The sequence below is a fragment of the Rattus norvegicus genome, chromosome 14 (assembly GCF_036323735.1).
Source record: "Rattus norvegicus strain BN/NHsdMcwi chromosome 14, GRCr8, whole genome shotgun sequence".
Taxonomy (NCBI): Eukaryota; Metazoa; Chordata; class Mammalia; order Rodentia; family Muridae; genus Rattus; species Rattus norvegicus.
In genome coordinates, this window is record NC_086032.1 from 106,339,526 (window position 1) to 106,362,900 (window position 23,375).

Genomic DNA, 23,375 nt, shown 5'->3' on the forward strand with positions numbered 1-23,375 from the left:
AAGACATGAGTGACAGGGAAACTCTTCTTCCCTGAGTGACACTATTCCTCTGTAGTTTTCTTCCCCTGCTGGTACTAACCTAGACTCTCTATCAGCAAAGCTTGCTGGGGAAGGGGCTGTGTGCATTCAGTTCACCTACATTTAGAACAATGCATACTGTGCTATTTTCTTTCTGCTTGGTGATCTGATAGACAAGACCATAAACACTCCTATTGTAGGTAGTCATCCTGCCATTTCCTTCCTTAAGGCCCCTTTTATGAAAAATTTATCTCTAAATCTTCTGTTTACATGTTTAACCAAAAGTCAGCCAGACACATCAGTAATAAATAGCATGATTTTCTTGGATAGGGGAACTCTGCTTTTAAAAAATAATTTGGATTAACAAAGATTTTAAACCCAACATTAAACTATCTTTGAACCTAATGACATAATGACCTAATGACCTGAGTCAACTGGCATTGTTTAAACTTAGAAGACACCTGTGTTGATCATAGCTACTAAGAAACAAGTAAAAGCTTTTATTAGTTTTCTTTTTAAAATGATTATAATACATTCTTACTTGGAATATTGATTAGGGGAAATGTATCTTTCAAAACCTTAACTTTAAATTATCTTTGAGACCCATGGACTAGCAATCAACCAGAAAGATCAAGGTGAATTCTCATTCTCTCTCCCTCTCTCTCCCCCCCCTCTCTCTCTTATTCTTTCTCTCTCTCTCTCTCTTTCTATCTCTCCCTCTCTCACACACACACACACACACTTTTCCTCTGCCTCTTTCCCCCTGTCCCTCTTCTTTCCAATATTAGGTAGATGATAGATAGATTAGATAGATCTATAGATAGATAGATAGATAGATAGATAGATAGATAGATAGATAGATAGATCTTTCTATACATACAATGTTTGGGAGGAAAGTAAGAAAAGTAATGGTAAAATTTAATACCAAATGCACTAAATGCCTTTCTAGATTGTAACAATAAAATTCAGCATCCCATTCTGCCTCATGTAACATAATAGAAGTTCAGCTTTTTAAACGTTTATGAGGATATTTAGAGAATTACATGGGTTCATTAAGTATGTACTCTCAGTTGACTTATCCATTCTGACTAAACTAGTTTTTAATGTGCTACTGAGGAGACTTCAATACACTAAATAATATTAAATAGTGTCTCAGAGCTTGTTTCAATAAGATTAAGGCCTTTTATTTAAATTATACTGGGCTGGCTCAGAAGACGAAGAATTTAAACATAAAAGACCATAATAAAATTGGAACTACAATTCCCATCTTGAGTTGTTTGTGTTCAAGCCATATATGAAGACCTGCTGTAAATACATATCATACACAAAAATATCCAGATACTCTGTCAGTAGGCAAGGGATATGTAAGGCCACATGGTGCACCTGGACTTTACATGTTTTTTTTTTCCTGCTTTGGCCCTCTCCTGTAGTTAGGCTTGCTCAAACTTGAAATGTAGATCAGAAAAAACTAAAACTGGTAAAAGGTAAAGGATTCCAATCCCCACTTATCTTCCCACCCCATCGGCATACAACCACCTTCCTCCACGCACACAGACTTAGCATATATGTCCCCCTCCCAAACTATGTTATTCCTCTAGCAACAGACACTATCTGGTTATACACAAGCAAATGCAGACAGCTCACTCATCTTCACTCACCGGGAGAGAGGGCAGGCATCTTCCTATTCCTCGGCACCCTTGCCACCACTGCAAGACCCGCCGGGCTCTGGGCCCCCAGCCTTTCTCCATATTTGAGCTGTTTCTAGTTGGAGGTTGACTTCTATTCTGGGTGGCCTTATATTTGGAACAATATGGTACAATCACTCAGAAAAAATACAGTTTCCCAAGACTCAAGAAAGCAGACAAAATAAGAAACTTAATGAGATGAACCACAATGACCACAATGTCAAGCTATAACATGCACCTGTAGTTAGGGGAAAATCTAAAATATCAGTCAGAAGTCTTTGCGGGACCTCATAGTGATGTCACTTACACAATAATAACTGCACCCTCAAGCTATCAAAAGATTTTATAAAAGGGAAATAAAAGAAAAACTCTTCAGGATATTTAAATGATGTGATTTCATGGATTTTATGTGTTAGGAACAAAATCAGCACAAATCTTTCAGATATATAAACTGTTGAATGTTTAAACTTGACAGAAATAATTAGTAATGTAATTTGAAGCAATAAGGATTTTTGCTAAAGGATACATGTTGAAGATTTTATCAATAATATGTCAAATTCTCAACAAAATTATTGCATCATGAAAATTATCAAATCCTAAGAGATAATCATTGCATTAAAATAACTTTTATACTTTTTTAAAATAATTTACTCAATGTTCAAATTTGTATACTTATTGTTAGTAGAGGTAATATAAATGAAGAAAAAAGAAAATTCTAAAAGTAATTTCCCTGAACGTTCAGCTTTGTACTACCCATATAATTCTATTACAATAATCAGAAGCAAAATAAGCTTATTTGAATAAGACATTGTTTTTATTCCTAAGGCTACTCTGTCCCCAAGCAAAACAACTAAACAAAAGATCACACTCCCACACAATGGCCAATAATCGCAGTGTGGAAATGTGTAGGGTAATTCTGAGAGATCGAAACTGAGAATAAAATACTTTAGTTCTATTTTCAGGGATGAAGTTTCAGCCTTCCTCCATCCATTATTAGACACTGTCTATTAGGCGTCTCTATTAGAGTGTCAACTGTTCTTCAATACCAAAAGAGTAGACCTGAAAACATGTGAGAAACATCATTCAGACTGAGCATATTATACTTAGGAATGTAACTGTATATACATATATGTATAAAACAACAACTTATGAAAAAGGAGACAATGGATTTGAAATAAAACAAGGAGGGCTATAAGACAGGGCTGGAACAGAAAAAGTGAAAGGGAAATGATGTAATTATATAAAATATACTTTTAAAAAGCATTTTGTTGGGGTTGGGGATTTAGCTCAGTGGTAGAGCGCTTGCCTAGCAAGCACAAGGCCCTGGGTTCGGTCCTCAGCTCCAAAAAAAAAAAAAAAAAAAAAAAAAAAAAAAAAAAAAGCATTTTGTTCACATAAATACATTTCCTAGAAGTTGGTGTTTTGGTGTTGTTTTCTCAGTGATGTTAGGGGTGGAACAACAAAGAAAATAGAGCATGGTCTTGTCACAGGTAGCAATTGTTTATAGCAGTTGACTAGGCACACTCTGCAAAATCAGCTTACCGTTTCCTCCACAGTCTACTATCATATGTATCAGAAAATTATATATCTGTGCCAAAGTCTGTGATCATATCAGCATGCAATTCTGATGTGCAATTATCCTTTAGTTAATTTTTTCATATGTAATTATCTGACCTCTTTGATCATCAAAATGATTATATCCAACAATTTATAAAATGATTGATGGCTTTAAGTTTACTAGCCTCCCACACACTAATCAATTTTATTTCTGTGAGAATCATTAATTAGAAATGCAAATTGTATAGTTAATTTTATAAGTCATCTGGTTTTCATGATTTCCATGACTTCAGCATCTCTCAGACCTTAAATTTTTCAGATCTAGTTAAGTAAGTAAATCATACAAGATTAAAACCTATTTCCATTCTCCTGTCATATGTAGTGAGGCCAAATCTCAATACCTGACCTTTGTGGTAGTACCTCCCCGATGAAATACCCACCTGAGAAGATTACAAAAGCAAAGAGCCATTCAGAGAGTACAAATGCAATGTGGGGATGCTCATGCAACATAAAGTAGCTGCACACTTAAGTCTTATTAAAAGGTTCTTTATCGTACACTATCAGTAAGCCCCCAAATGGGAATAATATACAAGAACTTCTTGGTTGTAGAATAACCAATTTGATGAAACCATGCCTCTGGAGAACCAGGATTCTTGATTTGATAAGAGATTTCAAGACTTTGAGAATTTAGATAAATATAAAAATACATTCTGAGACTATTGTCTTTTGACCTTCATTCACACCAACAACAAATTTCAGATTTTCCAGCTCTCTGTCTACCATGAAATATTCTCCAGACAACTTCATAAAATAGAAGAAATCTTCAGTATTTCTACCTTTGGAATTATTTTCAGCAACATGTGAAACCCAATCATATTCATCCATTGTCCCATTAAGTAATGATCATATTCCAATAACCTACTGGCCATTACATTGAAATGATTTTTGGAAGTTAAAAATTATTGATTTTCTATATGTTCTTTAATAAAATTTCTATGTACAGTTTGATATTGTGAGTCAATAAAAAAAACACTTATAGTTTGAGGCAGGAAAGAAAATGGATGAAATAAAGTTTACAATAAGGACTTGTTTTTATTTTCACAAACTAAAAATTTCTGAAAGGGCCAGAGAAACATTAGAAATCTGTGAGAAGGGAGAAGTAAAAATTAAGACCTGAGAGAAAGGCAAAGGAGACTGTTAACAACATATGCCAATGTAAGACAAGGCATCCTAACAAACCACAGATAAAATAGTTTCCCCTTGAAAGGTTAATAGACAAATTCATTAATATGGACTCATTGAGAATCTTAGGAAAAAGGGTTTGGAAAACATAAAGTAGCTGATATTTAAGCTATGGGTATCTTCCCCGTTCTGAGTCAGTCTGATCTATAGATTTGTACTTCACTGACTTAGAAAGGAAGAAGAAACAAGAACCATTCTCAAATCCTCTACATACGTTGTACCGAGTCAGTGCCTACATCTCAGGATTTAAGAGGTCAGAATTTTAGTGGCTCCTGAAACTCCTCTGTTCTTAAATACAAATCCAGCTTTAAATCAGCATATCAGGACCCTTACTTTCCAACCAGGACCCTTTTAGTGAATAGTTATAATTATCTGAACATATACAGGGTCTTCTAAGACATATAGTATCTCTTAATATTTCTCAATGGGTTGTGTATGTATATTAAGAAATCAGAAGCCAATTCTGCAAAACAAACTATTTCAATTAATCATTCTTTTAAAATCTGAATCAATGCATATTGTTAATGAATCCTTGCAGAAGTCATGAAATCATGTAAAAACATCATTATTCTCTTGGATGAAACTTAAGTCACAAGAGATGATTATTCAAAATTTGATCTGTAGTCTCTACAATACAGAAAAATTGCCTACAAAATAAAGCATTCACAAAAATTCTTCCCAATGATTCACTGTAATTAGGGAAAATGCAATTCAAAATTGATAATGTTTCCTGTGTTATATATTCTACTAAGGAATTCTGCAAAATGGGTACACCAGACTTCTTATTGAATACACACACACACTAACATACACACACACATACAAATGAATGCAAAAAAATGAATCTTTCCTTAATCTTATTGAATCTTATTCAAATTCCTTAAAAAGGAATACTCAGCTTCTTTGTATAATCTCCACATTTAAGAATTGCAAAACTTGTGCTGCACATAGGAGACATGTAGATTAAATAAGAGATGTTGATTTTGGCAGACTATACAGAAGATTTCATTGCATAGATAGTCAAAGATATATACCCTCTGCTTTGTATTTAAGATAATTGATTTTATTCAAATTAAATCTAAAACTACATATAAAATATATTAAAAACTTATTGAGAAATTTTATATCCTCCCTTCAAGAAGTTGATCAGGGAGTCAGACCCCTTATAGCAATACAGACTATTGCTACTGTTCTTAGCTTCCCATCACAACTTGATAGTAAGACACTGTTGTTGACAGTTGATGATCACTTTAGAGAAAAAACATGGAGAAACCAAGGTGGTACTAACCAGGAAGACTTTTTTAAGACTGACTAGCTACCATGTACCAGAAGGGGCTACTTAGTCTGCTTGGAGAGAAAAGTAAAAAACAGTAGTGCTAAGATATGAACATTACAAGAATGACCAGCTTGGCAAATTAGCACACAGATTCAATGGTGGCTGAAATGTTAGGGGGAGTAATGAACCATATCCCAGTTGGATTTAGGACCCATTCCATAGGAGGAAAACACGTGCCTGGTACTCTAAATCTGGCCAAGGTAGCCACAGGCCCCAAGGGTGAGCCTACTACTATTATTTTTCTAAATAGACATAGCATCAATTTGCTTTATAAATGCACATCTCCCTCCATAACAATGGATCAGTACAGTCCTCTGTTCATTTCAGAGAAGTTTCTTTGTGCAGTGGAGGGTACTAACATAGAAACTCATAAGTCCTCAAAGTGCAGAGAATAATTATCTGAGAAATGTTTACCTATAAATTAAATATCTCTACTGCACCACTTTCCTCCCAGGCTATTTGGAAAAGAGGGTGAAAAGACTGTTAGATCCAGAAGTCAGGAGAAGAGCAGCAGCTTCTTCTGCTCAGCAAAACCAATGCACTCGTGAACTCATTGCAGCTATAGTTGCCCATAGAGGACTTGCATAAGATCAATCTAATCAACATTCCAGTAAGGAGGAGGAGATGGTCAGGAGCCTCTCTCCCGGGCTATTGACAGTTGATGGCTACTCAAGTAGGGACAACCAGTTCTCTTTAGGAGTGTGTACCTTACAGATTGACCACTCTCCAGTTGATTACCCCATACCAATGTATATATGTATGCAATGGGCTATTAACAAAAAAAAAACAACAAAATGGGACTTAGCATGGAGTATTATGAGGAAATTCTAGAGAAGTTAAAAGAAGGAGTAGAGAACAAATATAACCAAATTACCGTGTGTGTGTGTGTGCATGTGTGTGTGTGTGTGCGTGTGTGTAATTCTCAAAGAAATAATGAAGACACTATATTAAAGTATTCTATATTTATATAGATTATTTATTCATTTAAACATTTTAGGTAACTATCGTGTAATATATTAAACACCATGAAATTATATATCCCAATAAATTTTTATTGAAAACACAGGTCTGAATTATAAACTCTATATGACGTTTAGGGGTTTCATAATTTTAAGAAAGCTATGTTATCTCTCTGAGCCTCAGTCTCATCATCTACAAATTATAAGTATTAGTAATAAAATAGTATGGATTTCATTCTAGAGATCTGAGAGCTGACACGAAACAGTCTCTCAGAATACTGCTATTCCATACAACTGATCTGTATTTACTCTCATTATCAGGAATGTTTTCGGTTTTGTTGTCAACACATTTTATAATGTGTCAGTTTACTTTCACATGATTTTATATATAGAAATATCTCTCAGCTTGGGACAATTTTCTTCCTCAGGGAGATACCTTGCGAAAAAAAAAGTTTCTCTAGACATTTTACTGTCTAAACTAGGCAGTTTCTATGACCACTGCGTTCACAGATGCCTACAATACTGCTAGATGTCTTGTAACTCAGAGGTCCATCTCCATGAGAACAAAGAAAGATGGTGCCCAAATTCTTAAGCAACCCTTCTTTAGAGAAAGAGACCATGTAGGAAAATTACAAAGCAACATTTATTTGATTACTCTGGAGATGGCACAGAATCTTTAGGAGGTGTCTGTGGCCTTCCAATGCAAGCAAATTACAGGATTTGGACTTTGAGAGTACACAGTCTCACTCTAATTCCAGTTTGTTCTCAGTATGACAAGATATGATCTCAGCTTCCTGCTCCAACTACGTGCCTTCACTTCTCACCCACTATGATAGATCTCTCTCTCTCTCTCTCTCTCTCTCTCTCTCTCTCTCTCTTTCTCCCCCTCCCTCTCTCTCTCTCTCTCTCTCTCTCTCTCTCTCTCTCTCTCTCTGCAACCACAAGCTTAAATAGCCACTCCTGTCTCTAAACTGCTTTGATCATGGCACTTTAGCATTGCAACTAGAAGTAACAAATACAACCACCATAGCAAATGCTGCATGTAAGAAACATTTAGAGTTTGAAATTATTTAAAAAGAAACTATCTATACTTCAGTCCTCAAGCAATCTAAGCAAAATATATCCATAAATAGGAAATTACTCTACGAAATGTATTCTAATTAAAAGTGGCCTTAATATCCTACAATAAAAATTCTATACAAAAATATACACTGAGTGGGCAGACAAAAGGCAATAGTCCAAAGATCAGAGTTCCATGTCAGAGAGACATAGCAAGCTTCAGTTTCATAAAAATGGATGTATCAAATGAAATTGTTAGTGTTTTATGGGACTCATGAAGCAAAATAGATCTTCCTTAATATACAATGCAAACACCATAGACTATATTTTAAGCATATTCATTAGGAATGAAAAAAATGACAGCAAATAGAAGTAAAGAGTCTGACACATAAAAAAACATACTGTTCCTGCCAAAGCAGTCTACAACATGCAGAGAGAAATCAGAAAGAAATCTGGATACACATTGCAGTGATGAGCATTTGCTTTGCACACAGTTGGGACATTCAGTCTGTTTACACACATGTCTCCCCAGTAGACAAGGAGACATGTGGAAGGCTCCTCTTATTCATAACTGTTTTCAATCACTGTGTTCCTACTATGTTAGTACTACCAAAATGCTATCAGTCAAAATATTAATACTGACCAATACAAACTATTATTATATGTAAATACTTCCTTCATAATATATAAACAATGAATGTCTAAAATATGTAAGGGATTCAAGCAAGTCAATGGCATAAAACCAAATAATTCAGTTAGATAGAGGGCCAGGAACTCACATACACATAATTGTTTCAGATAGAATCACTCTTTCCTCTGCAGCCTGGACTAGCTTGAGACTTACTAAGTAACCTTCTATTTAGGCTCCCGAGTGCTGCTGGGATTACAGATGAGAGCCCCTGATTAGACATTTCTCAAAAGAAGACAAAGAATGCATGAAACAACAGATAAATGGAAAAAATGTTAATATCCATAATGACTTTGAAAAGGAATGACAAATATCCAAACCCAATTAGAAAAGGAACTGTTAAAAGTACAACCGATAACAAGTTCTGGAAAAGGGTTCACAGGAATTAAAACTGATATATCACTGGTGAGAAAGCAAACCAGCTCCACTACAATGAAAAACAAACAATATGACACCTGAAAATAGAATCACAGAGTGATTCACCAGTGCATACTTCTAAAAAAACGAAATGAGACTGAAAAAATGCCTGTCCTTCAATTTCCACTACAATAGTATTAGAAATAGCTAAGATCCCTAAATAACCTGGCAACAGAGACAGCCACACATACATATGAAACTGGGTGTCCATACAAAAATGAATAAATGCGTACCATTCAACCATACAGAGGATAAAATTCTCTCATTTTTGACAATACAGATAGCCTGAACTATATTATTCTAAGTGAAATGAACCAGGCAAAGAATAACAGAAAGATGGTGTTATCTTATTTATATGTGGAATCTTAAAAAATTGATCGTGTAGTAGTGAAGCAAATGGGTTGTCTACTGGAGTTGAATGCAAGGAGAAGTGTTAGGGCGATATTAGCCAAATAATACAGTGTATCAATTCGTATGAATAGGAGTTCAAGAGATCTAGTCTATAGTGTATTAGTAACAATGCATCAGTTATCTTGGAAAATGCTAATAATAAACATACAGTCACAAAACTAACTATATGAGAGAATATATATTTATTAGCTAGATTTATTATTTCACTTATGTATGTATTTCCAACCATCTTTGGAGACACAGTATTTGTGTGTAATGTAAAAACACATTTTATTTTTTAAATGTTTGGCCTATTACTATTATATACAGGTGCACGCCACAGCACACATTCTGAGGTCAGAGGACAATTCCATGAAGTCAGTTTCCACTTCCACCATGCGTGTCAGGGATAAAAGTGGTATTTAAGTTTGCACAGACATTTTACCTGATAAGCCATCTCACTGTCCACAAATTTTAAGACATATTAACTAGGTAGTTGGTGTTGTTCTCAATAATTTATACTTTATAATAATCTTTGTTAGTTGTACTCTTCTATGAAACACTCTCTATTTTTGTCCATTGATTTAGCTCTTAGACTCCAGAAAGATTCAGAGGATCCTAGGGGAGATCATTCTTCTTGAAATGTCTCTGGGCCTGTTATGGACTGGTAGGGATGAACCTAGGACACAAATCTCTGTGCTCATGTGGCTGACTCACTCCTACGTGCACTCCTACACCTTCAGTAGTTTCACAAAGCACTGCTTATGCTAACACAAGCTTTATAAAACTTGATGTTCGATGTAGTCACTGTACTCACTATGGAATATATACTAAGTTGGTTAGTCTATAAATGAAGCAGATGAGGAAGTCTAACAAATACAGTGATCGTTCTAGGGAAACAATGCACTTCCTGTGAAAATTCTCCACTTTTGTGTGTGTACTCTATTTACACTTTTACGGTCTCATGATTTTTCTTGTCACATTTCAGTCTGAGGATGTCACTCTTTTTAGTCTAATTCATTGTCTCTCCCTCTCTCTTTTTTTTTCTCATGGATCTGGAGTGAGTACACAAAAAACAATTCATATTTGGCAAATTTACTCAATATAAATGTAGTCTAAAGTGACATCTTTGTGAACAAACTATTTTAACAGTTATTCTTTTAAGCAAATAATTAAGGATGATTCAAAATGTAGTAAATTTATCAATTTTAATAAGTTTGAATAAATTAATTGGCTTGGCAGAAAAAAATAAAGACTTCATCTGTGGAGCACTCAATAAAAATGCTTATTTCACAGTGTATGTGTGAGTGTGTGTGTGTGTGTGTGTGTGTGGTGTAGTATGAGTATAAATCATAAGCAGAAGTGATGCTTTCACTTTACAAGATTCAGGAAGGAAAGTATGCTCTCAGACATCATCTCAAGTGCAGTTGACATCTTTGGAGTGTCTCACCAGGGAGGTGGTTAGTGTTCTAGTATATAGTACAGGACACCTGGGACTGGTGATGTCATTGGTCTCCTGACATCCCAGAGAAATGGAATCAATGCATAGACATGAGCACAGTATCATACGTGAGGCATAGAGCCACGGACAATGAGTCAGTGTGATACCTAGTCAGATTAATCTTCCAGGTCATGGGAAGAAGTGGAACCATGGTCTATAATGGGAACTGTTTTCCAGACACATCTAATAATAACATGAAAAATCATTGCAGTGGGGCCAATCTAGTTGGGATGAAGATCTAGGGAGGTGATTGATAAAAAGACTGGTGACAAATGATCATTATTCAATAGAACTAAAGAGGGATGTGATGATAGTGATTTAAAGGGTAAGACAGTATGAACCTTGATGTGGACCTGGATATAATGAAGTTGGAAAGAATATGCATTTGCTCTCAGCTTTCCGTCTGAGTACCAGCTAGATTGCCATGCCATTAACCAGGACAGGAAATACCAAAGGCAGCAACATATCTAATCCCTTCCTCAGATTTAAATCCAAGATGAAAGAAGTAATTAATGATATGAAGCCCAGAAACTGTCTTCCTCGCCAACAGCCTCCAAATCATTATCTCTTCATGAGCCAGATTTAAAAAGAAAAAGGAGTTTGTAAAAAATATTTAAATTATAAGTGCTACTAGCCTCATGCAATGACAAGTACGTTTTTGCTGATAATATAGGATTAAACTCTGCAATGTTTGGACGGAGGGAGTAGAAATAGCTGTTAATCCAGATGGAGTTTTCAAACATGTAAGTTTAAGTCCCAAAATAAATAAATAAATAAATAAATAAATAAATAAATAAATAAATGCAAGTAATTAAAATGGGATACTTTTCAAAATAAAAGTTACAGATGACAAACGCCAGAAAGAGACACATTAGTATGTTGAAGAGAATAAGACAGCAAACACTCTCTATCCCCTAGCCAGAGTGACAACAGATAAAGCATAACAATGAAGGTGTCCTTAAAAGGCAGCTGCTAAGCAACAGGTAGGAAATGGGAACCACTGCCTTCACATACACTCTGCTTCTGCATTCATCTACATTCTGCTTCTGCCTGATGTATGGGCTTAATTTAAGACTTTCATTATCCATAACACTTACAATGAGGAATTGAACTTATCGGAAGGGTGATACACATAAGTTACCTTCTGATTGGTTGATAGCAAAGAGAGAAAAAGTGTCTGGTATAGGGCCATAAAAGATTTTGGTTTTATCCAGTGGAATGTAGCTGCGATGGAGAAGATTACTACACATGAAAAGACAAAGAACAGAACTGAGAATGTGGGAACAAATGTCATTAACATTACATTTGGATGCAAAGGACAGCTCAGTAATAATTGTGTTAAACCCCTCAGTTCATCTCTTAGAGCCCAGCAGAATACAGAGCAGAGTCAGAGCTCCTGTGGCTAAATAATACTCCTTACCTGTGCCTTCTAGTCTTCCTCATCTCAACAAACAATACTGCCAATTCCATAGCCTTACATGAAACTTCAAGGGTCATATTAGAGTTTTCCAAGGCCGCCTGGTTGGAAGGGGATACTGTGACTCCCTCTTTCCACAGTCTCCATATATAGGCTTTGTTCATGATTCATTCTGGAGTCGATGGCCAGTTACAAAGTCATATGCATCCTCTTCTTCTATGCCACTTCCAGATTGTCCCTGAGTATATTTGCTGTGTTTCAGAATATACTGTGAGGGTACTAAAGAGATAGCACAGTAGTTCAGCCTACTCACTGCTCCTGCAAAGAGCTCAAATTTAGTCTCCAGTACCTACATCACATCATACTACCTCCTGGATCTCTAGTTTCAGAGTATCTGACATCCTCTTCTGACTTCTACAGGAATGAGGTATGTGGACATGTACACATGTATATCTGCAGGTACACACATACACATAAAGTAAATATTAAAAAAGAAATATTAAAATATACTATGACTTCAATTTTCCACTGAATGGAAGATATCATTAAACTCTTTCAGATTACAAAACAGTTCATTCTAGAGGTCCCTATGTTCCCTCTCTCCACTTCTAACTTTTACAATCGGGTCAGCAGCAAATGTCGAAAATTACCCTTGTAAAATGTAAATAATGATACTCTGCCTCACGTTCAATTCCTCTGGTGGCTTTTTATCAACTCAGACTCGAATCCTAAACTTTGACCTTAACCCACAAACTCCACAGATGAGCCTGTCTCTGGCTCATGTGCTACTGCTCTCTGTTCCATGCATTGCACATCAGCATCCTGGTCTTTGCATTCCTGTTCCTAAGTCATGATTTACTTCTTTCTTTAATGCTTTAGCTCTTTGGGCTCTTGCTTTCCCAGACTCTGTTTCCATGCCATGCTCATGCCTTTTGCTAGAGGCACTTTGATGTCACTTCGAACTTTACAAAGAGGCTTCTTCTGACTCATGTATCCCGGTCACTCTCCAACTCTAAATGCTTTTGTTTCCTTCATGAAGTATTGCACATTTAAGGTCTTAAAAATAACCCATCTGGGGTCTCGAGCCCCTTCAAGCTCTACTAGTCCTTTCTCTGATTCCTTCAATGGAGGTCCCGTTCTCAGTTCAGTGGTTTGCTGCTGGCATTAGAGACCCCATATGAACAACAATGCCAAGCAACCAGAGCTTCCAGGGACTAAGCCACTACCCAAAGACTATACATGGACTGACCCTGGACTCTGACCTCATAGGTAGCAATGAATAGCCTAGTAAGAGCACCAGTGGAAGGGGAAGCCCTTGGTCCTACCAAGACTGAATCCCCAGTGAACGTGATTGTTGGGGGTAGGGCGGTAATGGGGGGAGGATGGGGAGGGGAACACCCATCGAGAAGGGGAGGGGGTAGGGTTAGGGGGATGTTGGCCTGGAAACCAGGAAAGGGAATAACAATAGAAATGTAAATAAGAAATACTCAAGTTCATAAAGATGGAAAAAAAATAACCCATCTGTTAAACTGCAAACCCCATGAGAAACCTTGGATTTCTTATTCAATATTATGTCCCCATTGCCTAAATAAGTACCACTGAGAGATATGCAAAATACATTCAAGAGGTAAAAGATGGCCAGGCACAATGACACAGATCTTTAATCCCAGTACCCAGGAGGCACAGTCAGGCTGATCTCTGCGAGTTTGAATTCAGCCTGGCCTAAAAAGGAAGTCCATGACAGCCAGTGTTGTTACACAGAGAAACCCTGTTTTAATAAACAAAATCAAAAATATTGAATGGACTGTCTTTCATGACTTATCGATATTCTTGCATCTGATTATTAAGGGTTTTTGTTGTTGTTGTTGTTGTTACACTCACAAAAGTCAAGAGAACTCACTAATTTTCTACTATGTATTCACTTTTCCTGAGGTAATCAAGAGGTCACATTTATTCATTCCAAAAACTACATAAAATTTTATGGATAAAGTGCAGCACTTAACAACTGAAATAAAAATCTCTTCATCCCTTTCCTCCATAAGAGTCTTTACCACAGGCAAAGATACACACTCAGGCTCTCCGAGATTAAAAATATGTCGGTTTCCCTGAAATTTCAGAATGACTTGAAAGAAATCAAATGGCAAAAATCCCTGTGGCTATAACCTAAGTAAAGATAACCTTTAAAATTCAAACCAAGATATTGGAAAAGTTGATTTAGAAACTTCTGGAAAGGGCTAAAGTGAAGGTATAAAGAATTCAAGTTTAAGATTTGTTTTAATTTGAAGCTTTGTCATAGCATTATCCTAGAAGACAGCTTAGCTGTTAGAAAAAGATTTCCTAAGGTTGCTCAAAGGTATCTGCTTTACAAAAAGGAGAAAATACTATTCTGGCCCAAGGTAGAAATGATCAGAGACTAATGAGCTTCAGAAGGCACTGAATGCCTGACACTCAGCATGGCACTTGTTCCCAACAGGAGAATGGAGAGCCCTTGCAATTAGTTTCCTGTGGTAACTGTGAAGGGTGACTAACAAACGTGATTGAGAAGCACTCTGAAAATTCTGAGTGGCATAGAGAGGCCTCATAACTGTCAGGGTATCACTGGGTCACCAACCAAACATTGTAAATACAATTCTCTCATCTCTCTTTTTAAGCTTTCTTTTATTTTAAATGATAAGTGATAATTGTATGCATTTCAGGACTCAACATGAACATCACACTGTGTAATCATTTAAAGCCCTTTGTACCCCAGCTCTTCTAATGTCAACACATCTTAAGGTCAACAACTGAGAACTCTCCTCATATTACCATGGCAAATGTGCTGTAGACAACAAACTGCTTTTTTCTCCCCAAAGTGCCCTTCACATTCTTGATGAATAGATATTGTATAAATAGCCAACTTGTCTTTTATGAGAATACGTGATTAGAGATAGTGGGAAAAGAGGATATCAATATGAAGGAATTGAAAAGTACAGAATTTACTTAATTTCTACAGAGGTCTACAAGTTCCTCATTCTTCAGTAAAATGCCCTCTCACTTAAAGAAAAATGAGAGATTAACTTCCTTAGCTTCCTTAGCCAGAAGTAGTTTTCTTCATTCATTGTTAAACATAGAATTAGAGTTTCACTTGTCTTTGTAGGATAGTATAGAAAATCATTTTTTAAAGCTCCACCCACACCCTCATGTTATTTTCTTAGCAGTCTCTCCAAGGCATGCAAGAATAGCCAGGACACAGAATTAATATAATCACTTACTCAATAAAATGCTGCTACATTTCTATAAATACATGTCTAAAATATCCCACTCAATTGGACCACAACCCTTGAAAAGTGGTTTGTGTTTTCAAGTCAAATGCAAGCATCTGATCTTGGAAAACTTTTCCTCCTAAATATTACATTTCTTTGCAAAGGCTTTGCTGATGGTCAACTACTCCTATGCCCCAAGTACCTTACAGCACATTTAAAATCAACAAACACATAAAGTAGATCTGGAGACATCGAGACAAATAATTTGAACAACAAAACTTTTTGAAAAGAGTATGCATAAGGAAAAATTTATATTATCACTTAAGTTTTCATCTCTGCATAGATACCATCTTTTCTCATTAAAAGAAAAGATGCAGGGGTAAGACAACTTCTGGTCTCCTCCTGTACCCCAAGCTTACCCTGTGACACAGCTATCTGTACACAGATCCCGTAGGGAGAGAGCTGGACTCTCAGACATGTGGACAATCCTGAGAGTACGGAATGAGACCACCACTTCTTCTCACATTCCAGGCCCAAGAATAACCAACCCAGAGCCCTCTGAACACAGGAACCTAGAAGCAGTCTGGGACAGGATCCTTCCAGACTGCTCCCAGAGCTAACCCTGTGACACAGCTCTCTGTACTCAGATCCCAGTGGAAGAAAGTTAGTTTCCAGGGGTGCTGAAACACAGGCTTACAGGAGGGTCAAGACACTGTAAGAGACAACAAGAACAGCTAACACAAGAGATAAGCAGATGGCGAGAGGCAAGGGCAAGAACCTAAGCAACAGAAACCAAGGCCACTTGGCAAAACCAGAATCCAATTCCCCCATTATAGTAAGTCCTGGATGCCCCAACACACCAGAAAAGCAAGATATTCATCTAAAATCACAACTCAAGAAAATGATAGAGGTCTTTAAGATATACATAAATAACTTCCTTAAAAAAATACAAGATACCACAGGAAAACAGGTAGAAGCCCTTAAAAATGAAACACAAAAATCAATTAAAGAATTACAGAAAAACACAAACAGATAAAGGCATTGAACAAAATCACCCAGGATCTAAAAGTGGAAATAGAAACAGTAAAAAAAATCACAAAGGGAGAAAACCCTGCAGATGGAAATCCTAAGAAATAGATCAAGAGTCATAGATACAAGCATTACCAACAGAATACAAGAGAGTAGAAGAGAGAATCTCAGGGGCAGAAGATACCATAGAAAACATTGACACAACTATCAAAGAAAATGTAAAACACAAAAACCTCCTAACCCCAAATTTCCAGGAAATCCAGGACACAATGAGAAGATCAAACCTAAGAATAATAGGTCTAGAAGAAAGTGAAGATTTCCAAAATAAAGGGCCAGTAAATATCTTCAACAAAATTATAGAACAAAACTTTCCAAACCTAAAGAGATGTCCATAAACATACAAGAAGCTTACAGAACTCCAAATACACTGGACCAAAAAAGAAATTACTTCTGTCACATAATAGTCAAAGCACCAAATGCACAAAACAAAGAAAGAATATTAAAAGCAGTAACAGAAAAAGGTCAAGGAATGTATAAAGACAGACTTATCAGAATTACACCAGACTTCTCACCAGAGACTACCAAAGCCAGAAGATTCTGGGCAGATGTCATTGAGACCCTAAGAGAACACAAATGCTAGCCCAGGCTACTATATCCAGCAAAACTTGCAATTAACATAGGTGGAGAAACCAAGATATTCCATGACAAAAAGAAATTAACACAGTATCTTTCCACAAATCCAGCCTTACAAAGAATAATAGATGAAACACTCCAATGAGGGAAACTTTCTTAGGAGAAAAGCAAGAAAGTAATTTTTTTCAACTAACTCAAATGAAGATAGCCACAAAAACATAATTCTACCTCTAACAACAAAAATAACAGGAAACAACAATCATTGGTTCCTAATATCTCTCAACATCAATGGAGGACTCAATTCCCCAATAAAAAGACATATACTACTAGGCTGGATACAGAAAGAGGACCCAACACTTTGCTCCATGTAAGAAACATACCTCAGTGACAAAGACAAACATTACCTCAGAATAAAAGTCTGGAAAACAGGCAAATGGTCCCAAGAAACAAGCTGAAGTAGCCATTCTAATATCGAATAAAATAGGCTTTCAACCAAAAGTTATCAAAAAAAGATAAGAAAGGAAACTTCATATTCACCTAAGGAAAAATCCACCAAGATGAACTCTTAATCCTGAATGTCTATGCTGCAAATGCAAGGCACAAACGTTTATAAAAGAAACCTCACTAAAACTCTAAGCACACATTGCACCTCACACAATGATAGTGGGAGTCTTGAACACCACACTCTCAACACTGGACAGATCATGAAAACAGAAACTAAATAGAGACACAGAGAAACTAAAAGAAGTTATGAACCAAATGGATTTAATGGATATCTATAGAATATTTCATCTTAAAAAATCAATATACCTACTTAATTCTTAACACTTCATAATACCTTCTGAAAAATAAACCATATGATTAGTCAGAAAACAGGCCTCAACAGATATATGAAGATTGAAATAATCCCATGCATCCTATCAGATCTCCATGGACTAAGACTGGTCTTCAATAACAACAAAAATGACAGAAAGCCCACATACACGTGGAAGCTGAACAATGCTCTACTCAATTATAATTAGAACAGGGATGAATAAGGAAAGAAATTAAAGACTTTTTAGAATTTAGTGAAAATAAATGCACAACATACCCAAACTTATGGAACACAATGAAAGCAGTGCTAAGTGGAAAACTCACAACCCTGTGTGCATCCAAATAGTAACTGGAGAGAGCATACAATAGTGACTTGATGCACACCTAAAAGTTCTAGAACAAAAAGAAGAAAATACCCCCAAGAGGAGTAGATGGCAGGAAATAATGAAACTCAGGACTGGAATCAACAAAGAATCAAATAACCTTATTTAAAATGGGGTACAGAGATAAACAAAGAATTATCAACTGAGGAATACTGATTGGCTGGAAGCAACTAAATTTTATTCAACATACTTAGTGATCAGGGAAATGTAAATCAAAATAACCCTGAGATTCCACCTCATACCAGTCAAAATACCTAAGATAAAAACCACTGGTGACTACAGATTATGTGGAAGATGTGGAAAAAGAAGAATACTACTCCATTGTTGATGGGATTGCAAGCTGGTATAAACACTCTGGAAATCAGTCTGGAGGTTCCTCAGAAAACTGTACATAGTATTACCTGAGGACCCAGCTATACCACTCCTGGGCATATACCCAAAAGATGTTCCAAGATATAACAAGACCACATGCTCTACTGTGTTCACAGCAGCCTTATTTATAATAGCCAGAAGCTGAAAAGAACCCAGATGTCCTTCAACAGAAGAATAGATACAGAAAATGTAGTACATCTACATAATGGAGTACTACTCAACTATTATAAAACAATGACTTCATGAAATACTTAGGCAAATGGATGGAACTCGGACATATGATTCTGAATGAGGAAACCCAATCACAAGTATCAAACATGATATGAACTCACTGATAAGTAGATATTAGCCCATAACCTCGGATTACCCAATATACAAGCCACAGACCACTTGAAGCTCAAAAAGAAGGACCACCAAAGTGTGGATGGTTCAGTCCTTCTTAGAAGGGGGAACAAAAATATTCACAGGAGGAAATACTAAGACAAAGTTTGGAGAAAAGTCTGAAAGAAAGGCCATCCATAGACTGCCCCACCTGGCAATCCAGCCCATATACATACAGCCACCAAACCCAGACATTATTCCTGATGCCAATAAGTGCATGCTGACAGGAGCCTGATATAGCTGTCTCCTGAGAGGCTCTGCCAGAGCATGACAAATACTGAGGCAGATGCTCACAGCCAACCATTGAACTAAGAACTGAGTCCCCATTGGAGGAGTTAAAGAAAGGTTTGAAAGACCTGATGTTGTTTGCAACCCCATAAGAGCAACAATACCAATGAACCAGAGCTCCCAGAAACTAAACCACTATCCAAAGAGTACACATGGACAGACCCGTGGCTTCAGCTGCATATGTAGCAGAGGATGGCCTTGTTAGGCACTAATGGGAGGAGAAGCCCTTGGTCCTGCCAAGGCTCGAACCCCCAGTGTAAGGGAATGTCAGGGCAGGGAGGCAGGAAGGGATGGGTGGATGGTTGGGGAAACACCCTCATAGACGACATGGGAATTAGGATAGGATAAGGGGTTTATGGACAGGAAAGGGGATAACATTTGAAATCTAAATATAAAATATTCAGTAAAAGGAAGATGTAAGACATAGCCTAAGCAATTGATGAAATCTTAGTTTTGAGATAATCTGCCAGTCAGTAAACTACTGTCAAACTTAAATAAAGCCTATTGCCTATACCATAAGTAAAGGTTTATTTAAAAACACGTAAAATAAACACAAATTCAAGCACACTCATCATCTCTATATTCTTTGTGGCTATATCTGTTATTCTTGTGCTTTCAATGAACACATAAAGAATTGCACCACATATAATGACAACAAATTTAAAAGTATTTACTAACTGGATCTTCACTTTAAAGGCTTGTGAGTTCCTATAGATAAAGAAGCTGTCAGATTTGTAATAATGGGTAGTTCCTGAAAACAGGCAAGATTTTAAAGCAAAACTGAACCAGGAGATGAAGAATAAGATCTTCCCTAAGGAACAACTTATTTGGGAATAATACATGCCCTTAATTCTTCCAAAAAATGAAATCAATCATTCTAAGCTTAATTGTGACCACAATAGTAATTATCTCACAGAAAATATCAAAGTAGATAGACCAACTAGAAAGCCCAGATCTCTTGGCTAACTCCAAGCTTCATAATGGCAGCAGCATTTTTCAGATGAGACTATCATTGTTGTTTTCATACATAAAGTGCTTCAAGAGAAACAAAGCATGTGCCATATAAAACACAGTGTGAGCAAGTGGGAAGGGCACTTAACTGGTGCTAACAGATAGCTTGTTTATTCCTATTACTAGAAAATTTTTCATCCACAAAATGGAGATAATCATTGATGGCAAGGTGAGAACTGCAATCGTCAAGATGGACCCAAGAGTGGGGCTGCAATGGGGGCACAGTGGTTAGTGCTTGAGGTTGAGTCACCCAGAATAGTGTATCTTGTGCACCAATTGCAAGAAAAGGCAGATCTACCTTAAATGATTTCAGATTATTTTGTAATTGGGTACAATATCGAAAACCTTGGTCCCCACGACCATCCCATAATGAAATATAAAGGAATTAAGAACTGTCCTTTAGATGACTTAGAAAGTCTCTCTTGGCCCGAAAGGCTAAGATTTTGAACAGACTTAAAATCAACTAAAATTGATGCCTCAAAAAATGCAAAACAAAAATACATCTAAAAGAAAAACACTGCCAGACATTGCAAAAGGTACTAAATATAGAATTTTTCAAATAAGATACTTTGAGCTTATAAAGTCAAAATCGCTTATAGTCATAAATATTCAACCTGAACAACATACGTAAATGGAAAAATGTCTTGCAATATCCCCACGTCTGGGTCTGATGAACAATGTTAGTAACAAGATTCTGCTGTGTAGGACCCACATTTAAGAAGTAATATTTGTATCGATACCTTCCTTATCTATCTTTGCCACATTCAATGCTTCAAAAGCTGAGGAGACCGGGTTTCCCTAAGCAAGTGAATTCTCTGTAAGGAAAACCAACTCCTGTGAAGCCACAAGAGCCATACTCCTCACTGGCAACCATGGGAGGCCAAACCTGAACAGACTTCTCCAAAGACCTTTCCTACTGGCTTAGAACCTGGGCTGGTCCTCCCTGACAATAGTATGTTGAGTTTTGTGAACAGTAAGCTAGAATTGGATAGGGGAAAATGGCGTAAGAAGTGAATGTGACTTCTCCACAGAAAAATAACACACACTGATAAGCACAAAGTTTCCAAACACTTTATTTAAAACCCTTCTTCTAAAGCCATCATTTAAATCTCAACTGGAGCTTTCATTGTCTTTTGTCACTCAGTACTGGCAAAGCATCCCAATGAGAAGACCTGAGAGCTCACTCCCCACCCACCACCTCCACTTCCAACCTCTTCCTCCCACCCCCACCCCCACCGCCTCTGCCTCCCCACTTCCCTCAGCATACAGGCTGACTGTGAGGAAATGTACAACATAATTATTTTGTTTTGAACTTAGGATATTTCTGCAGTTATGGATATTAGATTTCCTTGTTTAATAAATAATTAAATGAGAATCATTTTTTCTTTTCAACATGAAAACACACCTAGCATGGGATCAGAAACAGCTGATATATTTTGGCTATTGGAAAGCTCTTTCCCCAGCACCAGCAAATATGTCAGTCCAAAACGGCTCCCATCTGGTTGCAAATTTTTTAGCTATTTGTGATCTTTCAAAAACTAGAACTCTTGCCTTGAACATTATGTGTGACAAATAAGAGGCATTAGAAGTCATGAAAATGTCATACCAAATTCCTTATTTGTTTCATTACATTTAAGCCAAATATATATGCCTTCTATAAACTATTTATTTTCAGTCAAAAAATTTACGTGAGAATAATAATTACATAAGAAGAACTAAAAAATAGTTAAAGAATGGGTTTTAGTAGATCATGTTAATGCTAGCTGTTTTCATTTGGTGTTTTCTTTTTCCCTTTTAAAATGTACTAAATGTAAAGTTATACCTATGTCACTAAATTCTGTGATAGAAGGACATTTTGGTTTGGCTAGTTCTTTGTTTTTCTTTTTTAACATATATGGCTTTGTTCACAGGGCTTCAATGAACATTTCTCACCACAAAACAGCAATGAAATTACAATTCTGCCTACTCTTTTGAGATCAACGCATAAGTTTTAAATAAACAGAAATTTTGAGAGATGGTTTCATTATTTGTAGGTCTTGATTCCATATTCTTAATATCGCAAATAACTGAGATGAGTTAATTTTGATGATATTCTGTGAAGTTACGAGGAATAAAGTTCTCACAGAAGAATCAGACTAGGTAGATATGTGTGTGAGTTTACGTTAACCTGCGGTTCTTGGCTGTTAATTATTCCTTCCCACCTATGGTGCCTGAAACTCAGGTGAAAAGTGAATTTATAAATCTGTGCGTCTTAGGGTTTTATTGCAGTGAACAGACACCATGATCAATGAAAGTTTTATAATGGACAACATTTAATTGGGGCTCTTTTATGGGTTCAGAGGTTCAGTCCATTATCATCAAGGTGGGAACATGGCAGCATCCAGGCAGGCATGGTGCAGGAAGAGCTGAGTTCTACATCTTCACCTGAAGGAAGCCAGAACCAGACTGAGCATCCTCAGGCAACTAGGAGGAGGGTCTGCAAGCCCACCACTACAGTGGCACACTTCCTCCAACAGGGCCACACCTTCTAATAGTGCCACTCCCTGGGTCAAGCATATGCAAACCATCACACTATGGCCTGTCATCAATCAGAACCCATACTAAGTAGATATCTTCAGCTCAAAATTGGCTGGAGCATGGAAGTGGATCCTTGTAGCAAAGAGAAACCACAGTTAGGTTCTGGGTAGGGACTTGGGGGAAAAGTCTTATAACCTACACAACAATACTTAAGACAATAGCTGGAAATCCATATACTGGGACAGGCTCATAGTCAACCAATAGAGAGGACTGTTTTCATCTTGAACACCTATTTGAGCTGTTACAGCCGGAAGAACATTTATGCAGATGTACAAGTGTGGTAGTTGTCTTCTAAAACAATCTACTGCTTCTTGTGGTAAAAATGCCACACAGAAGTTTTAACATAAACTCTACAAGAACCCTTAACTATTTTATAA

The 23,375-nt window shown here is 36.7% G+C and overlaps 1 protein-coding gene across 6 annotated transcripts in view; it reads right to left on the reverse strand.

Moving 5' to 3' along the window:
• The window catches only part of Ccdc85a (coiled-coil domain containing 85A), a 232,626-nt gene that overhangs the window by 11,946 nt on the left and 197,305 nt on the right, over positions 1–23,375 (reverse strand). For 3 of the 6 annotated variants that reach the window (NM_001191553.2, NM_001415114.1, XM_039091774.2), the window contains exon 4: positions 1,677–1,811. The exons of the other annotated variants lie outside the window; for them this stretch is intronic. In NM_001191553.2, the coding sequence (NP_001178482.1) occupies positions 1,677–1,811 (135 nt within the window). The remainder of the gene's footprint in view (positions 1–1,676; positions 1,812–23,375) is intronic. 6 annotated transcript variants of the gene reach the window in all.